The sequence below is a fragment of the Balearica regulorum genome, chromosome 6 (genome assembly GCF_011004875.1).
Source record: "Balearica regulorum gibbericeps isolate bBalReg1 chromosome 6, bBalReg1.pri, whole genome shotgun sequence".
Lineage (NCBI taxonomy): Eukaryota > Metazoa > Chordata > Aves > Gruiformes > Gruidae > Balearica > Balearica regulorum.
Window position 1 is genome coordinate 37,316,748 of NC_046189.1, and position 21,912 is coordinate 37,338,659.

Sequence of the window (21,912 nt, forward strand, 5' to 3'; positions counted from 1 at the left end):
AATCATAATTGTGACATAAATACAAAGTATTATAGCAATAACCAGCTAGGCAAAAGGCTTCTTATTGCATTATAAGCAATTTGCAGTTCACAGAAGCTCCATTATGCTATCCAAAGAATAATGTGGGCTTCAGATAAAACAGGCACGTTAATACTTACACTTCATTGGTTTTTAAAGAGATACAGGCCAGATATTTTAAAATGGACTAAAAGTTTTTTCAACTTTGTTATCTCAGTCTTCTTAAAACAATTAATTAACACGTCCAAATATGATGTTTTTCTCTTTGCATCTAAACATCTCTGGAACATTCTTTTCATTTTCTGGTGTCTCTTTTAAACTTAATCATTCCATAAAACTTTTTTCCCTAGTGGTAAGTGTTGCTTAATAGACTTAGGACAAAATAAGGGAAGGATATTTTATTCTGCAACTGCTTGCTTCACCTCTGATTATTATTATTTATTATTGTCCTTCATTATGCTTTTGAAGTTACATACGTCATGTGATCGTACATGACCAATACACACAACCAGTCACTTTAAAGAAAAAAAGAAAAACGTGGGAAAAACATGAAGCTGACAAAATGCTGAGTAAAATTTTGCTTTTTCAAACATTTCTTTAATTTGAGAAGTTCTGTGTTTGTCACAATTACTGAATCACTACACTTAGTAAGAATCTTGTGCACAGTTACACTGCTACTGCCTGGTAGCTGAAGAAAGGATCAGTTAAATCAGAAATAAGGACTTCTGCATCGTCTTACACTCAGAAGGAGTAATATGGGGAATTTGTTTAATAATATTTAATTGCATATATTTCTGTGTGTGTATATATATAGACATATATGTAAATATATATGAATGCTAAATTAAAAAGCCATATTAGTACACGATTTGTGAATTTGCAGTAACTATGAGAATTATACCAACAGATGTATTTCTCAAAAACATATTTGGAAGTTAAATCATAAGCATAAAAGTCTGAGTGTTGTGTTTAGCTTCATGTGAATCAACTTATGTGCACAGTTGTGCTAAGGAGAGCGAGAATTCAAAATGTGGTTTTATGGGTCCTGGTTAGTTGCAACTTTTCACCTCCACGGAAATAAATAGAAAACTGGGGTCTTAGGATTACTTATTTAGCAATTTTTCATTATATTGCATAGCTTTGTAATTTATTGTTGCCTATAAAACTGTAAATTAACTGGACTTATTATTGATTTCTCTGAGGAGATAGCATATGCTTCCAATAATGGTCCTTGGGGAAGGAAGCGCAAAGAAGGAACAATGAGCTGTGAGTTAGAAACAATGTAAGTTTTGCTTTGTCCTGCAAATTACTTCTGAAGCTGCTAAATTGTCTTTGTTGAAAGAGGTCACAGAGCTTTCATTTCATCATGCACAATGTCCAGGGTACCACTAACTTACAATGTGTGTTAATACAAAAGTCACTAAAGTAAGCCTTTTAAAGAAAAGTCTCTCTCGCCTTGGTCACAGTTTTCTTCGTCACTGCCATCCACGCAGTCATGGATCCCATCACAAAGCCATCTGACAGGGATACAGTAGGCCCTATTTTTGCATCGAAACTGATCTTCTTTACATTCTGTTACACAATCCATCTGTGTGAATACAGATATGAACTAAGTATTACTGGATTAGAACAACAATGTAATTAAGACAAACCTATCAAAATTTACCAACGCTGGTTTTGATTGCCCTTCGTATTTAATACAATAAAGTTGTCCCTGACAATGGAATGTGCAACTAAATACTTACTGAAGTCCAAGTGAAATTGTAACCACATGTTATATATATTCTGATATTACTTCTTCATGTTGCTTAGCATTAGCAATGGAAATAATGGCCAAATTTCCATTTCTGAAGTCAATTGCCCTAAGAGAACCAACCCTGGACATGAGGACAGTTAAACTAGCTCACATCCACATTGATCAGGACTAGAAACCTCCAGAGTTGATTGTCTTCACCTGCACTGTGTGGCATTTGGCTCAGGCATCCTTCAGGCTCTAACTGGCATCTTTATAGCCAAATTTGTCTACTCCAAAAGGTGGCCACAGAGCAAACAAACATGATGCAGTGTAACTGCCAGGGAACCAAAATCACGGGACTAAGTTATCTGACAGTGTTCAATGGATTAAAAAAAAAAAACAACCCACCCAAAACACTTGCCCTTTTAATTATTTTCAGTTCTAAAACTGTCAAATTCATGTCAGATGGTAGGAAAAAAAAAAAGTCAGCAGAAATTTGTCAGCTACCTCATCAGATCCATCAGCACAGTCATACTCTCCATTACATTTCAAAGATGCCGAAATACAGCCTCCACTTGCACACACGTACTCACTTGGAGAGCAGGTTGGAGATGCTGGTTACAAACACATATTTTAGCATTAAGAAAAAGAGAATTAATAAATAAGTTGCTTTATAATTTAATGTTTTCATCTGGTTAACATAGTGAGCAAGCATATTTGCCGTTGAACAAAGGTTTTCTAAACACTCATAAACTACAACAAAATATTTGACAAAACTTAACTGTTACATCCCAAATAAAATGTATAATGATAGTGAATGGATATTTGTGTTTTATCACTGAGAAATTTCTTTTTGTGTTTTTCTTGTGCTTGGTAACAATGTTAACACACATACACATAATTCATAGAATGAATGCATTAAAAAAATTGCCTTCTTTAAAATTGGCTTAGGGTTTAGCTAAAGGTATGTAAGTACTTATAATTAAATAAGATACATTTATAGGAAAGCATGGTTTTAGAAAGCATACATTATTACGATTAAACTAAATGCATATTACTCAGTTTTACTTAAAATACAGATGGATATTTTTGTCACATTGGAAATCAGGGGAGTTTTGTCATAGGCTTCTATCAGTTGCACCCATCTAGATGAAGCTTACAAAAAATTAAGCAAAACTCCTGCAAAAATAAACAACTACATTTTCCAAGACAGTAGTAAGGAAATAAAACAATAACAAAAAAAATTAGTAATTTGCTAGAGAAAACCTTTACATAAGGACTAGTAAAAACTGAATGAACACCACAAAGCAAAAAGTCTCCAAAGACACTTCAGTAACATGCCAAGAATTACTGCTCTTTGTAGAGCAGAATTTTATAAACTGAGTATACATTATCAAATTATATTTCAATATAATTAAGTACCATTCCCCCCAACAAGCTTCATATTGCATAGCTGCATGTAAATAGGGTTTTCTAAACATGAGTAGGACAACACAATGATACACATTTAAAAAAATAAAGTATTTCAGATCTCTTTGTACTCCTCCCTAACTCCTAGTGCACAAGGAATCTTGATTTGTTGATTTATTTTCTCCTTGTTCACTCTGATTTATTCCTTGCTTCATTTTATTTCTCAGCATTATTTAAAACAATACCTGGTTCACAATTTTTCTCGTCATCCCCAAGTTTGCAGTCTTCATGACCGTCACATTTCCATTTCACTGATATGCACTGACCGTTGGAACACTGGAACTGATCCCTTGAACAGCCCGTTTCACAATGCCTCTGGTACAACAAAAACAATGTACGTACAAGATCAAGAGTTTCATATATATATTAGTAAATATACAGCCTATCAGAGAAGTTACAGCCTATACCCCTCCACACTATGAAATACAGTAATGCCTCATGAAATTAAACATATTTGTAGATACGATTCATGTAGGGTGGCTTGCACCCTCTAAGTAGGTGGGAAGCACCTGAAATCCAGCACTTCCAGGCAGGAAAGGAGAAAGGACAAAAGGGACAGAAAGAACAGTAAAACAGCAAAGCAAATAGCCAGTGAGCTTCTGCTACACCAGAAACAGTTTACATAGTGTTTTCTCAAAAAAACCCCCAAACCCCTTACAAATCAAACCACACCAAACCAAACCACTGTTGTGTGTAGAAAGAGTGGCTCCCCAATCAGGACACAAAATATCCTCCAGGATGGGAGGAGGTCCAGATTATTGCTGGGACAAAATGATGTAGACTATGTTAAACATGACTTGATTTTATTTGCGTGTTCTCTTTTTAGGATAACTGTTTCAATAGGTTTAGTTTTAATTTAGTAAAGACATTTGCATGTACGGATTCATGTATAGAAGTCCCATTGCTGCTTTTTAGAATATTCTTATGTGGGAATCCATTCTCTGGCAATATAAACCTACTAATTTCCTAAACAAGTATTTTTCCTGGAAGAAGCCTACCTCATCTGAGCCATCTGCACAGTCATAGTCTCCATCACACCAGAATCTTGCTGAAACACAGTCTCCATTTGCACAAAGAAAGTCTTTCAAAGTGCATGTTTGAGGCTCTGAATAAAGAAAAGTAACAACCCTAGGTTTATTAGCATTTCCATAAAGTATTTTATACATACCACCCCCACAATCACTCAGTGAATGACTACAACAAAGGCAAAATCACTAACTTGCAAACTATAAGGATTTTCTTCTTGTACGATTTTGTTTCATAACATTTTATAACTAAATTTAATTTATATATACTAAGACCATAATGAAAATACTTTCATTTCAGTTCTGTCAAATTTGGAAAATTATGTCATGCTGACTATATAAATATTATTTATTTCAATGCATGTATGTTATTACAGGTTTTGTGAGGTATGTACCACAGACTAGAAATTCATTTTGCACCTGACAATTAGAACTAACCAGATCTTTGATTTTCGTCACGCAATAGCATACCATTTATCACATACATTTTAATGTATACACGTTTGTGTCAAGAGTCAGCTTCCCCTGTGCTAAGCATTCAGGGGAACAGCATTGAGATGGTAAATGGAATGCCTAAGAGGGAAGGTTTAGAGTTTCAAGTAAAATAATTCAGTTTTCCAGAAACTAACTACAGGACGAAGCACGACACTAATCCACGGACTTAAATACTGACAAAATTGTTAGAGAGAGTTAACAGAATGAGAATAGAGTGAGTTGCGAAAGTCAGTGGAAAGTATAGTTTCATAAAAAAACCACTACTGTCAATTTGTAAGAAAACATTGAAAAGGAAAAAAAAGGTAAGGATAAGGATGTAATTTTCAAGTAAGTTTAGGGAAACAGAAGGGAGATGTTAGATAAAAATAATCTAAGGAATTTACAGATGCATAGGAGGCAGTAATGGCTGGAAGGTAAGTGGGATGTTTTGTGATAAATGGGTGTGTTGTTCTACTCCCTGGGAAGAAACAAAACACAGGGAGGTCTGAAGTCATTATAAAAGGCAGACACAATAAAGGGGAAGAGTACACAAAATTAATTCAAGGTGCAGGCAAAGCACACAGGACAAGCAGGCTGCAGGGAGTGATGGAGTAATCCTGGGAAGGTGAGATTGGCTGTTTCAGCCTATTTACTTCACTGTCTGCACAGCTCTGCGGTGTCGCTACCGTGCCACGAAAGTGCTGGCAAGGGGAGCAGTGCGGAAGATTCCCCCAGCGGAATACTACGTGCTTTGCTCCTGAAAATGAGGACCATTACAAAAGACAGTGGAAAATAATGACGTTAGTGCCTGGACTTTGGACCACGAGATGAAAGAAAGGTAGAGAGGTAGTGGTGATTGAGCAGAATTTGAGCGAGTCTCTACTTTAGACTTCGCTTGTCAGGGAGATTTGGGAAAGCGGGACTGGAAAAGCAAACAAGGGTTATTTGTGGGATTATTTCACTCACAATAAACATTGCAATATGTAAATAATGTAAAAGGAAGAATAAGGATTAATTAGTAAGACCTCTTCAACAGAGAGATGGGAACAGTTCAGGCAAATGACAGTGACTAAATCAATGGAGGAAGGGTAAAAAAGAAAGGAGAGACTGAGAGCAGACAGTAGCGATGGACAGCAATGGGTTGGGCGATGCTGAAGGGCCCTTGGGGAAGGCGGAAGCATGAGTCCTTTTGAAAAACATACCACAGTGATCAAGGAAAGCAAACACAAAATTAGAGGCTTCCAGTTGAGAAGAATGTTGTAAATACCAGCACAAGAATACAAAAGACGTGAATTGTGCAAATCTGAGGTAAAGCCGAACTTAGGGTTTTTTCTGGATTTGTAAACTTTTTTTTTTTTAGTAAAGGAATAGTTTTAATGACCCTTTCAGCTTCTTTTTTTTTTTCTTCACTTCACTGAAAAAGTTTGGAAGTTTTTAAGAGAAATTTCATTTTTCGGGTAGGCACAACTTTTCAATTTCAAAGTTGCAGGAAAGTCGTAATAAAAGCAGATCTACAGTAATTGCATCAGTTCTCCAGCAACGCTGTATTTAAGCAAATCTAAGGGTAGCACTTTATATGGATTCTTAGATTACATACATACTATTTCTAATTTTTTTCAAAGCAACAGTTCATTGTTATAAACGTTAGTAAATCACTGACATGTGATTCTTCTTGTTGCCAACAGGCCAGGAAGAGGAAGTTCAAGATATGATAAATTATGTAAAGGAAATAATTTGTGGAACAAGTAATTCACATGCAAATAAACATTTGTCATGTTTCTACACTGATTTGCAAAATATAAGCAAATACATTTTCTATACTCCTAATGAATTATTTATAAACAGAGATTTGACTCTGGAAAAATGTACACAATAAGCTAACTTCTCAGTTCTCTGTTTGCAAGAAATATTTCTTCTGCTGCTAGAATATAACTCTGTGATTTACATATGAACACAGAAGAGTACTTTCCCAGCAGGGCTCAGACTGTTAGTAATGGAGTAAGCATTAATAGACTTCTGTATAACCGATGGAGGACAGCATCTTTCAGCTTCTTCTTTATAAAAACATTGAAACTCCTTCCCAAGAAAAGCATTTTTGAATTATTAGAAAGAACGTTATTTGAAACGCAGCACATAAGATGATCTACTTCCTTCACATTTTTAAGTCTGAAAATAATCTGTAGAGTCAACAGACATTTGACATCAACTTAAACAATCAGAAACATTTAAAATAATTTCATATTTAGAGTTCAATTTTGTATTTAATTACCATAGATATTGTACTAAGTCATGAACTGAAAATATTTTCTAGGAGACCGATTACTTATATACAAGTCAGAGGGAAAAAACATAACTTTTTTCTTAAAATAGCATATGAAGGTCAAACTTACAGTGTTCTTTAGCTGTATTTGTACAGGTTATATATGTTTGCTCTTCGTGAGAATTCTATGTCTTATAACAGCTGCTACAAAGCCAACTTTTAGAGAAACTAATTTGTATATTAGAAAAGGTGGAATGTGTACATAGAAAAACAAACAACAGCAAAACAAACATGGGATAGGAGCACTTCAAACAAAATGAATTAGAAGTGTACATCGACCTCTTGATTCCTCCTGGCATTTGGCAAAGATTTAGAGGAATTAGGGGACATACTTAGGGCACACTTTGTTGTGATGAATGACTATTTATCAGATCTACTACTAGATGGTTGTGTTGGAGTTGAACCCTTTCAATAAGCCAAGGCAGAGTATCCAGTGTGGTGTATCCACACAACATCAGAAAAACAGTATTGTCATGATGTTGTGAGTTAATCCCAGAGGGCAGCCAAGCCACACGCAGCCACTCAGAACGGTGACAGTTCAAAAACTTGTGGGTTGAGAAAAAGACAGTTTAATAGGTAAAGCAAAAGCTGCATGCACAAGCAAAGCAACATAATAATTTGTTCACTACTTCCCATCGGAAGGCTGGTGTTTAGCTGCTTGCAGGCAAGCAGGGCTTCATCTTGTGTAATGGTCTTGGGAAGGCAAATGCTGTAACTCTGAACATCTCCCCTTCCTCCTTCTTTGCCCCAGCGTTTTATTGCTCAGAGTGACATCATATGGTACGGGATATCAGTTGGGGTCAGCTGTCCCGGCTGTGTCCCCTCCCAATTTCTTGTGCACCCCCAGCCTACTCGCTGGTGGGGCAGAGCATGAGAAGCAGAAAAGGCCTTGATGCTGTGCAAGCACTGCTCAGCAACAACTAAAACATCGGTGTATCACCAACACTGTTTCGGTCACAAATCCAAAACACAGCACCATAGAAACTCCTATGAAGAACATTACATCTATCATCTCAGCCAAAACCAGTAGGTATGACAAAATGGAAGAGGAGAAAAAAACCAAACCACCCTTCCTCATAATTCTCCATTACGATACTGCTAAAAACAATACCCTGGGCTATCCTGCAGAACAAATGCCGGTAAGCACAAGATCATGAGTCATAGGTGGTTTTTTTTCACATATTTAATGTGGCATTAAATGTAGATTTTCTTTACTTATTTATTTTCAGTAACTTTACTTAGCACTGTATGTCACCAAAACAAAGATGACACTTGTTCTTTGTTAATCTAGGCATAAGACTGGTAAGTCTGGACATCTAGCTGCTTTGAGACAACTGACACTAGTCACTGCTGACCTGCACTAAGTCAGATGAGCCGTAAGCAATGTAAAGAACGTGAATTTACAGCACTGTCCACTCAAAAGTTACTCAAGATGACATTATGAGACATTCCAGCTTAGTTTCTTTCAATATGCTAATTTAAAATGTTTTCACTTAAACATTAAATAGTTGCTAGTTCTAATTGCATTTGGGATACAAACTTATCCCAGGACAAAATTAATTCGTTTTCTTGACAACTTGGAGGAGCAACAGAACAGCATTCAGAAGATTCTATAGCAACAGTAATATTTTTATGCTGATTGAATTCATGTATTTCTACAGCATTATTACATTTGCTTTGCTTCAATGTTTACAGAGTATTATATTTTCTTTAATTACATTCAATAAAGCATTACTGGTGCCTTCTTTTCAGCAGGAATAAGATAGTCATTACTGTGGAATTTTCCTTTTTTGAAGTTCCCTGAAAGAGAAAATACTATTTTGCTCTAATTTGTTTTTAAAAATCCAAATAACCTCTGAAAGCAAATTCCTCATCAAAAAAGATACTAACTCAGAAGAGTTAAAAATACATTCTACTTTGCTTAGTGCTAACTCGGTATGGACGTATAACCTTCCTAATAATTCTTACTTATTTGGGAGGGCCTAAATACAGTTAAAGAACAATAGACTGTATGACAAATGCAGTTAAATAACGAAGTCATAACAGGCACAACTATTTGCATTATACCACTAATAATTTATCACACCCATATGTGATATTTTTTTAACAGGCATTCTGTTTCACCAGGATGCTGTGTGTGCATGCAAAGAAACTATATAGAGAAATGTAAATACTTGAGCTGAATTTCTATAATTTAATGAATTCATTCTGCTTTCTTGAGAAACAACTAATTTTCTGATAAAGTTGCCTGACAAGCCCTTTTTAAATTCATGTATGCTATGAACAACTTATGATAACATGCAATGTAATATATTTTGTCAAATGCTTTTGAAGTTCTAATTTCATATATATTTATTTCATTACACTTTATAAGTGGCTTGACAGCTTATAAAGAATTTTATACACCTGTTTCAAACAACTGAGCAATATTATGTATTTTCCCAATGCTTCCAAGATTTTGAATTTTACAACTGTGTCAGCATATTGTACTTAATTTAAACAGCAGAATACAGGACTCAACAGTTAGAAGTGAAGTATGCATTTGACAAGCAAAAGAAAACAAACAAATGAAAAGCTAACACAAACTCCAGTTCACCACTCCGGGCTTTAGTTTGAGGCACAGGCTGTGTCTGGGTACTCTCAACTCACTAATTCCATCTATTACAATTAAGCACAGATGGCTTTATCTGAAAGTTTAGAGAATGGCCAAGAACTGAATATATAATTTAATTATTGATGTGAACACAAAGATGGCAAGTTTAATAAACAATTTAAAAAACCCCCTGAGAGATGATTGCTCCCTGATTATTTGAATTTTTTTATCACTTTGTACTATGATAATCTAAACTTCAGGGAAGAAAATTATTAATACTGGGTGATAAATACATCCCACTTCACACATGGCAAATTTCAAATAAGATGCTTGACACTTATTTTGCAAACAACAATAATGTTTTGTGGTTTGGGTTTTGGTTTTTTTTTTTTTAAATTTTCAAATTTTCAAAAGATTACCTAGTCATATAGATTAACACTTCTATAGCAAAACCATGTCTCTTTCTTTGATTTTTATATGAGGATAAAAGAACATAAAATAATTTCTTGCTATTTATAATATAAATGAAAATGGAAAAATCCCACTGGCATTAATAATCAATTCCTAAGTAAAATCTCCCACAACGTTAAGAAAGCTTTTCTATGTCAACTTCCCCACCTGAAGGTATAACAATAAATGGCTCCGAGTGATTACTGAGCCACATGACATTTTCCCCTTTAGATGAAACACCTGCATATGAAAACTACAGCACTATTGCCTGCAGTAACTCAGAACATTTTCAAACGTAGATAGTAATTAAGAGGCAGAGAAATCCACTTTAACCTTTCAAGGAGAATGCGCTAGTCTTCAGACATCCCGTACCTATGGATACTATGCCTCGAATTGGAGAAAGGAGCAGACAGCTCCTACACAGCATAGGAATGCCTAATTTATTAAGCCTTCTAGGTTATTACCTTGAAGATACTAAATATACATTCATGATATACAATCAGGAATATGCATTCAAGATTATCCAACACAAGAAGGTAATAATTTCTTGGATTTCTAAGTACAAAAGAAAAAAAGAACAGAAATTGTCAACTGACGAGAAGGCACTTGAGAACTATTTGTGGAATTTCCCTCTTGAAGTATTTTATAAAGGCAACGATTACGAGATAAAACCATTAAGAATTTGTCATTTCTTCCTGAGAACCACATTTAAATTAACTTACTGAAAGTAGCATTACAGAGATTTTTTTATGCATTCAGGTTCCTCATAGGTAGGAGAGAACTAGGCTAACTGAGCTACGTCAAATAACAACATCTACTTCTTATTGTGGTTAAGTATTATAGAAATGGACTTCTCATGACACAAAACAAGGGACATCATCTCAGGAATGTAATGAATGCAATGAGGAGGTAGTGTTCGAGCAAACTTTTTATCACTTTATCACTGAGCAGTTTTTATATTTCTTAACTAAAGAAACGCAATATGTAACTTACTGACAAAAGTAACCTAATTGTAGTATTTATTTTGACTTCATCAGATTATTGAGAAGTCATAGGTCAGGCATTTTTGCATAGCTGATACAGAATTACAGCTGTTTATACAAATAAATAAAATTGGAAAATTTCTGCAAGGGACATTTTCAGTATCAGTGAACTAATTTTCCAACAGGTCAGATGGCGTTGTATAAAAACATACACATGCAGCTTATCAGAATTAAAAAGTTACCTCTTATACGTTTCTAAACTGGCTCCACTCCTGATACCATGTACTGAGGAAAAAAGTTACTTACTACAGTTTTCTTCATCAGAATTATCACCACAATCATTTTGGCTGTCACATCTCCAATGATCTGGAATACAGTTGTTGTTTTTGCACTGGAATTCATGAGGCCCACAAGTTTTTTTATCTGTAATTAAGATGAATATAATTTACATCATTCCGACAAAGGGTCAAAACGGGAAAGACTGCTACTAAACAGTGACATGACAATATTGCTAGATACATTTAAGAAGGAACAACCGTAACACTTGAAATGTTATTTTCAGAAATAATTTATTTCTCATACCACATTCTTTAAGATTCTATTTATTAATTCATACCAAAAGATATATTCTCACAAATTTGATGATAAAATTAAAACACGGACTGCATACACTGTCATTTAAAGTAACAAAATTATAAAACTCAGAAGTGATCACAAATTAGTTTGAAGAGAAGGTATTATTGCACTGAATCTCAAAAACTGCATTGACTTTTACTTGAATTTAACTGTAAATTTGCTTTACAAAAGACCATATCACAGTAAACCACAAGAATATTTATTAAAAAAATGTACAAAATATAATTTCTGAAAATTTATGTTTACATACAATAATTTAAGACTAATCATACCAAACAGAAACCTTTGCATTTTGATTGACATTTTCACCTTCTGACATCTTGGATTGGGAGTCTAATTATACAAAGTAAAACATTATAAAGCATAGAATGCTAAACTGAGATTAATTTTCTTCATGCAGTAAATTTTCAATGAGCTTTTCTGTTCATGGAGTAGCATTGCAGGTAAAGCCTTTTGGAGAAGCATGAACATCCTGAACTCCTCCTCCAACAGGAAGGAGCTGCCTCTATTTTATTTATATTATTTATTTCTCGAGTAATTCTTTCAAGTTCTAAGGAGTGAGATGAAATGAAGTAAATTAAAAAGTTATCAGGGACGTTTCCTTTGGGGAAAAAAAGTTTGTTTTGTAAAAGCCTCAGTAACATATTTAAAATTACATGTCACTGTGATGATATTTCAACACAAAATTTTTAAATTTCCATTAAGCTATTTCACAGTATGTCAGTTCAGAATTCATATTGCTATCATGACAACTTGCTGAATTCTAATATTTGACAGACTGAAGGAGGACTGAAACACTAGTTTAAATCAACCTGCTTTCTCTGCCTGTTGAATGGAAAGGACCACAAATTAGAAGTATTAGTTTTGATGCTGCAGCCCAAACTGCTACTTTTTGTGCTTTGTTTTAGGTGTAGTTCTGGAACTAGAGTGATAAACCCCCCCTACATTTGAATATCAAGAAGGTGGAGGTAAATGGTAAGATGCTTACTTGTGTGCACTCAAAAATTTGGTAATTACACTCCCACCTTTTGCATTTCTTCCTTATTCTCTGTCAATATCGTGATCGTAAGTAGTTTTCTCCCAAAATACTTTTTCCTACGATGTTTCTCAAGATGATAGTCTATATTTCAATCATGACATTTCAAATACTTGCATTGGCAAGCACTTAAAATCATTTAACAGTACAAAACATAAAAATATCTCCCACCCCCCAAAGACATTGGAATTTTGTTTCTGTGGCTTTGCAAAAGATCAGTTCAAATCAGAAATCCATCCTATATTTATTAAACAACTACTAGTAAAGGCTACCATCTCCCACTAACACATTTGCCCACTAAATGAGTCCTAAAGACCAGTGACAGATTATGTTCTCTTTATCCTTCCACATTCAATAGAAATACCAAGATCTAATCAGCAATACACAGAAGCCAGAGATGACATCTCTTCATTTCAGCTACCTGCTAGGATGAAGAGAACATGCAATAGAGCTTTTCTTATTCTTCATAAAGAATTATCTAGTTCTCAAGGATGCTACATCCATTTTCTAGCACTGCCTCCCACACTTGTGAAGAAAGGCTGGATTTTTTTTTTTTTTTTAATTTATCCATGCCTAGTCTAACCTTATGATTACCATTGAATATTAATCTTTCTCTTCTTACTCTATTTTTACCAAACAGAAAGAAATATTTATTTCTTTCTTTATACAATATATTTTGCATGTTTGTAAGGTGCTCTCTTCTTCACTTCACAAATCTGAAAGCTTTATTCTTCCTTTGGGTTGACAGATTGCTTACACATAGCAGCTTACACTTTACAATGTCTTACAAACCAGATTTGCTTGTCTTGCATTTCCTTCTTCACGTTAATGAGAGCTGAAGAAAACACTAGGATGCTAGAACTAAGATATAACAAAGAAGAAGATTTGAAGATTTGGGAAAGTTGTGTAAAAAAAGTATCTGATTTTTGAGAAAGACTGATTTACTCGACTCAAAGGAAATAGTGCAAGACCTTATTGTTTGAATAGTGGAATCCTGAAAAGCACTCACAGGCCCGCACACATTTTGTCATTGCTGTCTTCAACACTAAATTGCTTTCCATTTTTCTTAACATGAGACCACCTTAAAACGTGAAAGTTCAGATAGGAGTGGTACAAAGATGAAGAAGGAAGTAACGATAAATCAATTTTCATATTTCTCTCTTCCAGTTATTAAGAGATTCATTGATCTGTTGTAACAGGCAAAGGTCCCTTCTCAGCTATTTGTGTGCCCACCTGAGGTAGCTGCTGCTTGGTTTGGGTTCGTCTTTTCCGCATACCTAACTAGGATTTTATTTTAGAAATAATTTTAAATGAGCATTAAGAAAATATGATGAAGGCTTAAACAGAAAACAAAACAACTCCCAAAATATTAGATATGTACCCTAAAAGCACTTGATTCATATATCAATCTCTAATTGTACTACATCGCTGTTTGGGGTTTTTAATTCCGTAGATGTGCGCGTTTGTGCATGTGCGTGTGACTGTCTGTGTGCCTGAGAGGGACAAAATCCAAAGTGAAAAGAAACTTGCTTTTGATAAAGTATCAGCTAGGTGGTCTAGAGCTTGGCAGGCTGTCACTGATGTTGGATACAGGAGACTATTAGCCTGTTGAAGGAAATTTAAGTTTATATAATGTATCGTTCAAATGTCTCAAAGAACATATTCTTCATCATCAGCAAAAATAACCTAGTTTGATATTTTAGGCTAAAAATAAAATTAATTTTTAAAAAGTGAGGAAGCAGAAAGCAGTCATGTTAATGTTGACATATTATGCTAATAAAGACCTGAAATGCGTATAACCTTTAAAACAGACTATAATCACTTTCCAAGAACACACAGAGCTTTCTTCAGATTCTAACTCAAACAGGGCCTTTTGTGACGTAAAGTATTAAAGTTGTGAGCAAGGACTACCATAATCTAATGACTTCTTTTAATTGCCTGGACAGACAGCGTGAATTAAGTCTACTTACTGTTCTTTGAAAAGCACCATACAGTCATTAATAAGCATGCACTTCCTAACTCTGCTTCAATTATCAGAGTTGGAAAGTAACCGTAGAAGACTAAATACATTCAGACTACTGCTAAAAAATTCACTGAATATATTTCCAATAACACACAGTAGCATATGCTGACTAAGCAAAATATATATGACTGTGGACTACCTAAACAAAAAAGAGATCACCCTTTATACAAGTTTTGCATTGTAGGCATTTTAAAAATGAACCATAAGTGATAACAAGTTAGTATTAGCACCAACATATGCAGATCTTTAGTATACTTGGTTTGCAGCTCTATAATTTAATCCTATGAAACTGTTCATAAAAATAACCATCTTTAACTTAAAAAACCCACACCAAACCAAACCAACAACAGCAACAACAAAAAACCAACACAGAAGACCAAATCCTGTTAAAACTACTGCTATAATAAGGTCATTTAAACATATTTCAAATGCTAAAATGACGGAAAACTCTAAAATGTGATTAAACCCATCCTGTTCTTGTCAAGGCTTAGTTGTTCTATGCGTACATAACCATGTGTGGCATAGAGATTGTGAATATGGATAAATTGTGCTTTCTTCTCCAACACAAAAACTAAGCATTATATGCAGCTAGCAGATTCAACATAAAAATATAAGCGATTTTTCAGAGAGGTGTATAATTAAGCCGTGGAACTCCTTGTTGCAGTATTTTGTGAAAACTTTACAAAGGTTAAAAGAGACTGAAATCCATCGAGGGTTATTGCATACAGAGACATATTTGACCCACAATATCTCTGATTCTCCAAGTGTTAGACACTGGAAGAGTATCCCAGGGAAGTTTCATTACAGGCCTGCTTTGTTCACCTATTCTTCCCTAGATACCAACCTTCAGTCACTGCCAGAGGCAGAAAAAAAGGCAAGATGAGTCTTAGATATGAACCAAAATAACCAGTTGTACGTACTGTGACTGAAAACACCTATTTAATTTGGGATTGCACGCATTGCACTGCTATACTATTTAATTGTTTAATTCGGGCATTATTCTTTCTATTGGCTAAAATAATGAATCACAGTGAAGTACCTATTATAAATACAATTTTTTCGGTTCAGTGTTAGTTTTGGTGGTTTTTTTTTTTTTTTTCTTCCTCTTTGCTTTTAAACTTTGTGTCTTGAGGATATTATTAGATGAATTATTTTAAGACCATTTTGTGCCATATCAGTTAGGCTTGCATGGGCTACTCAAAATATGGATCCACAGTTTGGAAGATTGGAATGCTGTCTGAACTGGAAAGAAACGGCATGTTGGAGGTCAAGGTGATGGTGGACAGCGCAGGAGAAAGCACCTATGAAGTGGATCAGAAGATAAGCAGTGCCGTGTTAGCTCTATGACAGCCCAGAAGAGGATATAAAGGGTCTCTATGGCAAAAGTTCCTCTCCTTTGCATTTACTGTTTCTTCAAGCCAAATTATTTCTAGGACTTTAACTTTGCTCTGGTTGATATGATTAGTTTCCCCTTCCTGACATTTCAAATGATGGTCTTGGATTTTCAGTGCTGAGGACGAGTTTAATTTCCTAGGCATATTTACCAGCTCCAACATTTTCATATACGTGCTTGTGTCAATTGCTTGAAACATGTCCATAGAAATTTGGCTGTGTCTCAGTGCTTTGCTCTTGATTAGAGACTGTAATTTTTTACTCTGTTGTCCCAGTGGTGGTATAAACTTGTCCAGACTCATGTGTTTCATTAAACATTTATTGATGCATGGATGAATAATAGTCAGCTTTGAATGTTTTGTACAACTATTTTTGCTGTTCTCTTCCACCTCAGAACACTTTTCCAACTTTTCCTTTATAGACCTACCTTGAAATATCCACAAGTTTTTTCTGCACTTGGTGAGTACAGCTCTTGAATTGACATCCATGTCCAATGATTTTCCAATACTACTGATCCACTTATTTTGACTTTGATTATCTGTAATTAATTTTCCAGGTGGGATATTTTATTTATTATTTTCTTCCTTTTACAACATAAAAGCTGACTCAGTACTTTCCAACAACGCAAGCAATGACTGAGAACAGCTACTACTACTGTACAGTATGATCTTTTTTTTTCCAAGTGATGATGTGATGATGAACAGCAGGTGTATAAACCAATTTCATGTATAGATCAATGTGAAAACTGCTTAGATATTTTCAACTTTCTATGAATATTGTCTTAATAAAATAATTTTAACTCTTTCAGCAGAAATATAATCAATTCATCTGTTCTGTTAATGACACACATGCTAAAAACTGTAGAGTTATAGTTGTGATCCAACAATGAATCTTAAAAAAAAAACAATGGAAGAAACTCTTGGATTCAAAGCTAGTACTTATGTTCTAAAAAATCTGCCTCAGTGGGGAAGGACACTGTGGTTCTGGATATCGTGTAAAAGCTGACAGAAATTAGGGCTTGGTTTGGCAATGATGCAATTCTATCCTTGATCTTCTCTGTAGAGGATCTTCCTCCTCAAACTATCAGATTTAAATACAGAAGTTTCATAAGCATCAGGGGTTCTTGGAGAAGTCCAATGGTGATGCAAAGTTTGTGGAGTGGTATGTCAGGGCACATGACTCCCTGGAGCTCACAAAATGAAGCAAAAGTTGGTCATGTCAAGGTGGAATCTGCTCTGGATCCATCTGCACAGCCAGTCCTAACTCGATATGCAAATTATTAAATTTTTCACTCTTTATGAACTCCAGCAGTAACAAAGTATGCAGAATAAATTGACAGAAACTGGATAATACTGTGAGAAAAATCAAGAATGTCACTATATTCCAAATGAGATACTCATTTACAGCTCCTGCCAATAAAGTAATAGTATAATATGAAGTTTATGGACTACTCACATAAAGATTACCATTGAACAAGAACTGTATGAGCCAGATACAGCTATCATATCAGACAGGTATTCTCATACATTGAAAGAGGACATATTAAGTGAGATGATTATTTCCTTTTGGTACTTTTTAAATAAATGTCAAACTACAGTAATATATTCAAAACTACTGGCCTACTCACCACAGTTAGCTTCATCTGATCCATCAGCACAATCTGGGTCTTCATCACATACCCACAGTTTAGAAATGCAGTGTTTTGTTGTTTTACACTGGAAATGGTCTGGAGAACAACTATTTTCAGCTTTAAATAAAATCCAAATTAATTTCAAATTAATTCCAAATTAAAACTAGAAATTTCTGCTAATATTCAAAATATTTGTTTTAAAGAAAAATATTAAGGATTTAAAATTCAGAAATTGGATATCTCTAGCATCATGTAACATCTGTAAGAAAACAGCATTCAGATTTATATTGTTTATACCTTTGTCTTATTTTTATATATTATTTTATATAAAACAGTAAAGTCAAATGAATGTCATAAACCAAGGGTCTATTGTGCTATTCTTTTAACAACAAATAGACTTAACATTGACACAATCAAACCATTTTACTAAAAAGCAGTCAGATTTTTTTTTCTAACTAAACCCAACAGTTATCAATTCTGAAAGTCAGTTTGAAGAACTAAGGCAGCTCTCAATGCTTTGATCAAAAAGGTAATCAAAATTATGTACAATTTTGGTGAAATTCTGTGCCCTCTGCTAAAAGAGATCATGGGTAAATGATGAGAAAAGTTTGAAAATTATTTCACTTTATCAGTTTAGCAGACCAAGTTTTTGAATGAATCCTACAGCAAGGTAAGGACGCAAAGATGTGGCTAACCTTCATCCTATTCTTTCAGGATGCTTTAAGTCAAAGCTTAACTGCTTTAACTTTAGAGTAGCCACTTGACAACAAAGAAGATCCTCGGTGCACTCTGGTAATTCTATACCGACTCCTGCATATATGCCAGATCTTACAGTTTTTTAAACTCTTATAACTAAGAGTATAGAAATAAGATGAATAAAGGACATATATCTCGACTGGACTGTGAGCAATCTATTTGTGGGCAGATACATCAGGATTTCTTTAGAGATAAGCATATGTACAACGACCTCCAAATTTTTCTCAACTGAACTGCACATAGTTGGAAAACATCATGACCTATTTTTTGATTATGTTTTCCCACATGAACGTTTGTCCCATTTGTACCTAGTGAACTCCATAAGGTTTTAAACAAACTTTCCTATCTCTGTTGAAAAGGAATTTGCTCCTTGATACGATCATTCTTGTTTCTTGGGTTTGGCAAGATGAAAAGTTTGTTGCAGGTTAGTGTATTATTTCTTTCAGGGTCATGTTGCCATACATAAATTTACAGTGCTGGAATGAAAAAGCATTTAGACTTGGCTATACTGCCAACTATACTTATAAAAAATAAGACTGATTCTCAGCTAGAACACCTTGCCAGGGGATTTCAAAGTGCTTTACATCGAAGACCAGCATAATTACCTCCATCTTACATATGGAAAGCCTTAAGTATGAAATGTGACTTTTTCAAGGTCACTTGACGTATAAAACAAAATGGTGGCAGAGCTGAAAAAAATGGTCTGTATTTTATGAATCCTAGTCCAGTGAAATTAGAATGAGGTAGATAATCTCACCTGTTATCAGTGTTGTGACAGGAGACCAAGTCAACATGAACTTTGTGGTAGACCTACTTAAAACCTCCCCTTTTCATAATCTCCCCAAAGTCCATTGAAGAGTTTTCAGAAGCCACTAGCACACTTAACTTTTTTTTTAAGAGAGAAGCTAAAAAAGTCTAGGTAAGACAGAACAGAAATAAAAAAATGTATACAATTAACCTTCCCCGCTCCCCAGTGTGCCTTTGCAGGTGGGTCCACGGCTGAGTTTCAGACAGTTCAAAATTTTGCTTTATGCCACAGCAGACTGTGCTATCCCCACTAATCCCTAGGAAGTTTTCAACTCCATGACTGCTGATCCTGACTCTATCCCTCCCACAGTCCCTGAGCACTGCTCTGCTGCTGACTCTGCTGCTCTCATTTCATTTCTGTCAGCTACACCTCAAGGTTTTGGGAACCTTCCATACACCATGTGCAGTTCTTTATAATGAAAAAAGAAATCTCCCCTATCTTCCACAGGAGTTTACCTGACCCCACTTAATCAGTTTTTAAAGAAACGTAACATGCAAACCAACATATAATACTGTCTGTCAGAGGCTACAGCTCTGCTGAGCTGTTTGGAAGACGGCCATTAAACATGACCATCAACAAAGCCTTTTGTTGTTGTATCCTTAGCAACCCTTCCCTTGGAGAAGGCCATGTTCTTTGCAGAAATGCGGCATATGCAAACCTTGAGAAAGCTAATTCAGAAAATAGGGATAAGCACCTTAGATCAGCAGTAGATGTGAGTAATGAACTGAGTGAAGGACAGAGATGTATTTCAAGAGAGCACCATCATTTAATTACAGAATGATCAAAGGCACAAGCTATTAAATACATTTCCATTCTAAATCTCAAAATATTTTCTCTATTTATATCTAAGAAATATGGAGTGAAAGTGAATTTACAAAAGAACGTATTAAAAGCTGAGTAAATGGAAATCAAATTACATAGGCAAATTAATGAAGAAGTCCCCAAAGGAAAGGGAATAGAAAAGGTAGAAAACTCCATCAAAGGAAAAGAATGTAGAAGGACCTACGGTTCTACATCTTTTCCAATAAAAGATGCAGAAAAATATCTTTTTCCATTGAAATGTGTTGCTGCAAGGCATGGCAGATGAAAGCCTCAAGAAGATGAGTCATTTGTGAGGTGGTTAAGAATAAAATGGATGTTTCAGTCTAAGTCAGAAACCCAATTAAATGCTTCAAATTAATTGTTTGCACACCCCTCTTCTTTGCAATGACTTTAAAAAATGAAGTTAATAAATGATATTTTAGTTTATTCTCTTGTATATGGAGCATTGCACATCAAACAATCCCATGAATTAACTGTTTTGCATGTTCCTCAAATTATTTTACATAGAGACATTTATAGTATTTTACATATTTTACTTCAGCTCCTTCTTTAAAACCAGCTACAGCTGTCAGAGCAAAATTCTCTAAACATAACTTACGACAGTCTCTTTCATCTTCTTCATCACCACAGTCATTCTGCCCGTTGCATCTCAGATTTATTGGGATGCACTTCTGATTCTTTGTGCATTTGAACTGACCTGACAGACACACATGTGTGTCTGTAAGTTAAAAGAATAAAAATATCACGTTAAAAAGATTAAAAGTTAAAGATTAAAAGATTTTAAAATTAGAAGGTAAAGTATAAAAATATAAATTTGTTTCTTGACAGAATGTAAAGCATGGCATTTAAATCAGTTTAGCATGTTTCTGAAGTCTACAATATATATAATCACCTACCGCAGTTCAGTTCATCAGAATTGTCCCCACAATCATTTTCTCCATCACAGATAAAGGCTGGAAGAGCACAAAGTCCAGTTCCGCACTGAAAACGTCCTGGCTGACATCTGAATTCAGCTGAGACGAAATAAAACTGCTTATCAATACTATCAGAGGAATGGTTAAAATATCAATAGTGTTGTTCCTCCTCTATGGACTAATCAAAAGAACTTATAAACCTTTGTATCTGCCTGGATAGTCTCAATCTGAGTAGATATTAGTAACTAAAATGTACATGTGCTACTGCAAAACTAATTTCAACGTCTGAGATTTTAAATTTGCATAATTATAGTTCTATCTTACTAATGATGCAGAGTGCAATGCTGTACACGTTGATGCTTACTGTTAGCTCAACAGAAGCTTGCAATTTAGGATCTAAACACTCGAGTTCAAGTCTGCATTTAAGAAACTAATCTATTGCACTCTATTTCCCATGAAAGGTCTAACATTGTCCCTTCTCACAGCCACTGCCATTTGAGTGAATGAGCAATTATGTACCTCTAAAATAATATTTCACATAAACATAGCCTAGCTTAAAATGTAATCTTAAGTTGATTTATGTTAAAGCTTGCTTCAGAGGCCTCTGCAGCAGAAAAAGAGAACTAATTATAAAATTGTAGAAGTATGGATGAAAGATTTCAATGCTAAAAAAAAAAAAAAAATCAAATGAACTGTTACTTAATTGGAAGACAGTAAAACACACAGTAGAGCATTTTGTGTGTATAGGCAAGAAGGCAGGAATCTAGATTTACGTAGATTAATATAATACTATTAAAGTAGTCAATGACTGGGCCTGAAAAATAGCA

At 34.8% G+C, this 21,912-nt stretch overlaps 1 protein-coding gene across 1 annotated transcript in view; it reads right to left on the minus strand.

The window, feature by feature from the left end:
• Positions 1 to 21,912, minus strand: part of LRP1B (LDL receptor related protein 1B) — a 742,991-nt gene that overhangs the window by 67,402 nt on the left and 653,677 nt on the right. The window contains exons 64-71 of the mRNA XM_075757248.1: positions 21,068 to 21,184; positions 20,770 to 20,889; positions 17,783 to 17,902; positions 11,375 to 11,491; positions 4,222 to 4,328; positions 3,409 to 3,538; positions 2,261 to 2,367; positions 1,474 to 1,606 (exon numbers count right to left, since the gene is read on the minus strand). Coding sequence (XP_075613363.1) covers positions 1,474 to 1,606; positions 2,261 to 2,367; positions 3,409 to 3,538; positions 4,222 to 4,328; positions 11,375 to 11,491; positions 17,783 to 17,902; positions 20,770 to 20,889; positions 21,068 to 21,184 — 951 coding nt within the window. The remainder of the gene's footprint in view (positions 1 to 1,473; positions 1,607 to 2,260; positions 2,368 to 3,408; positions 3,539 to 4,221; positions 4,329 to 11,374; positions 11,492 to 17,782; positions 17,903 to 20,769; positions 20,890 to 21,067; positions 21,185 to 21,912) is intronic.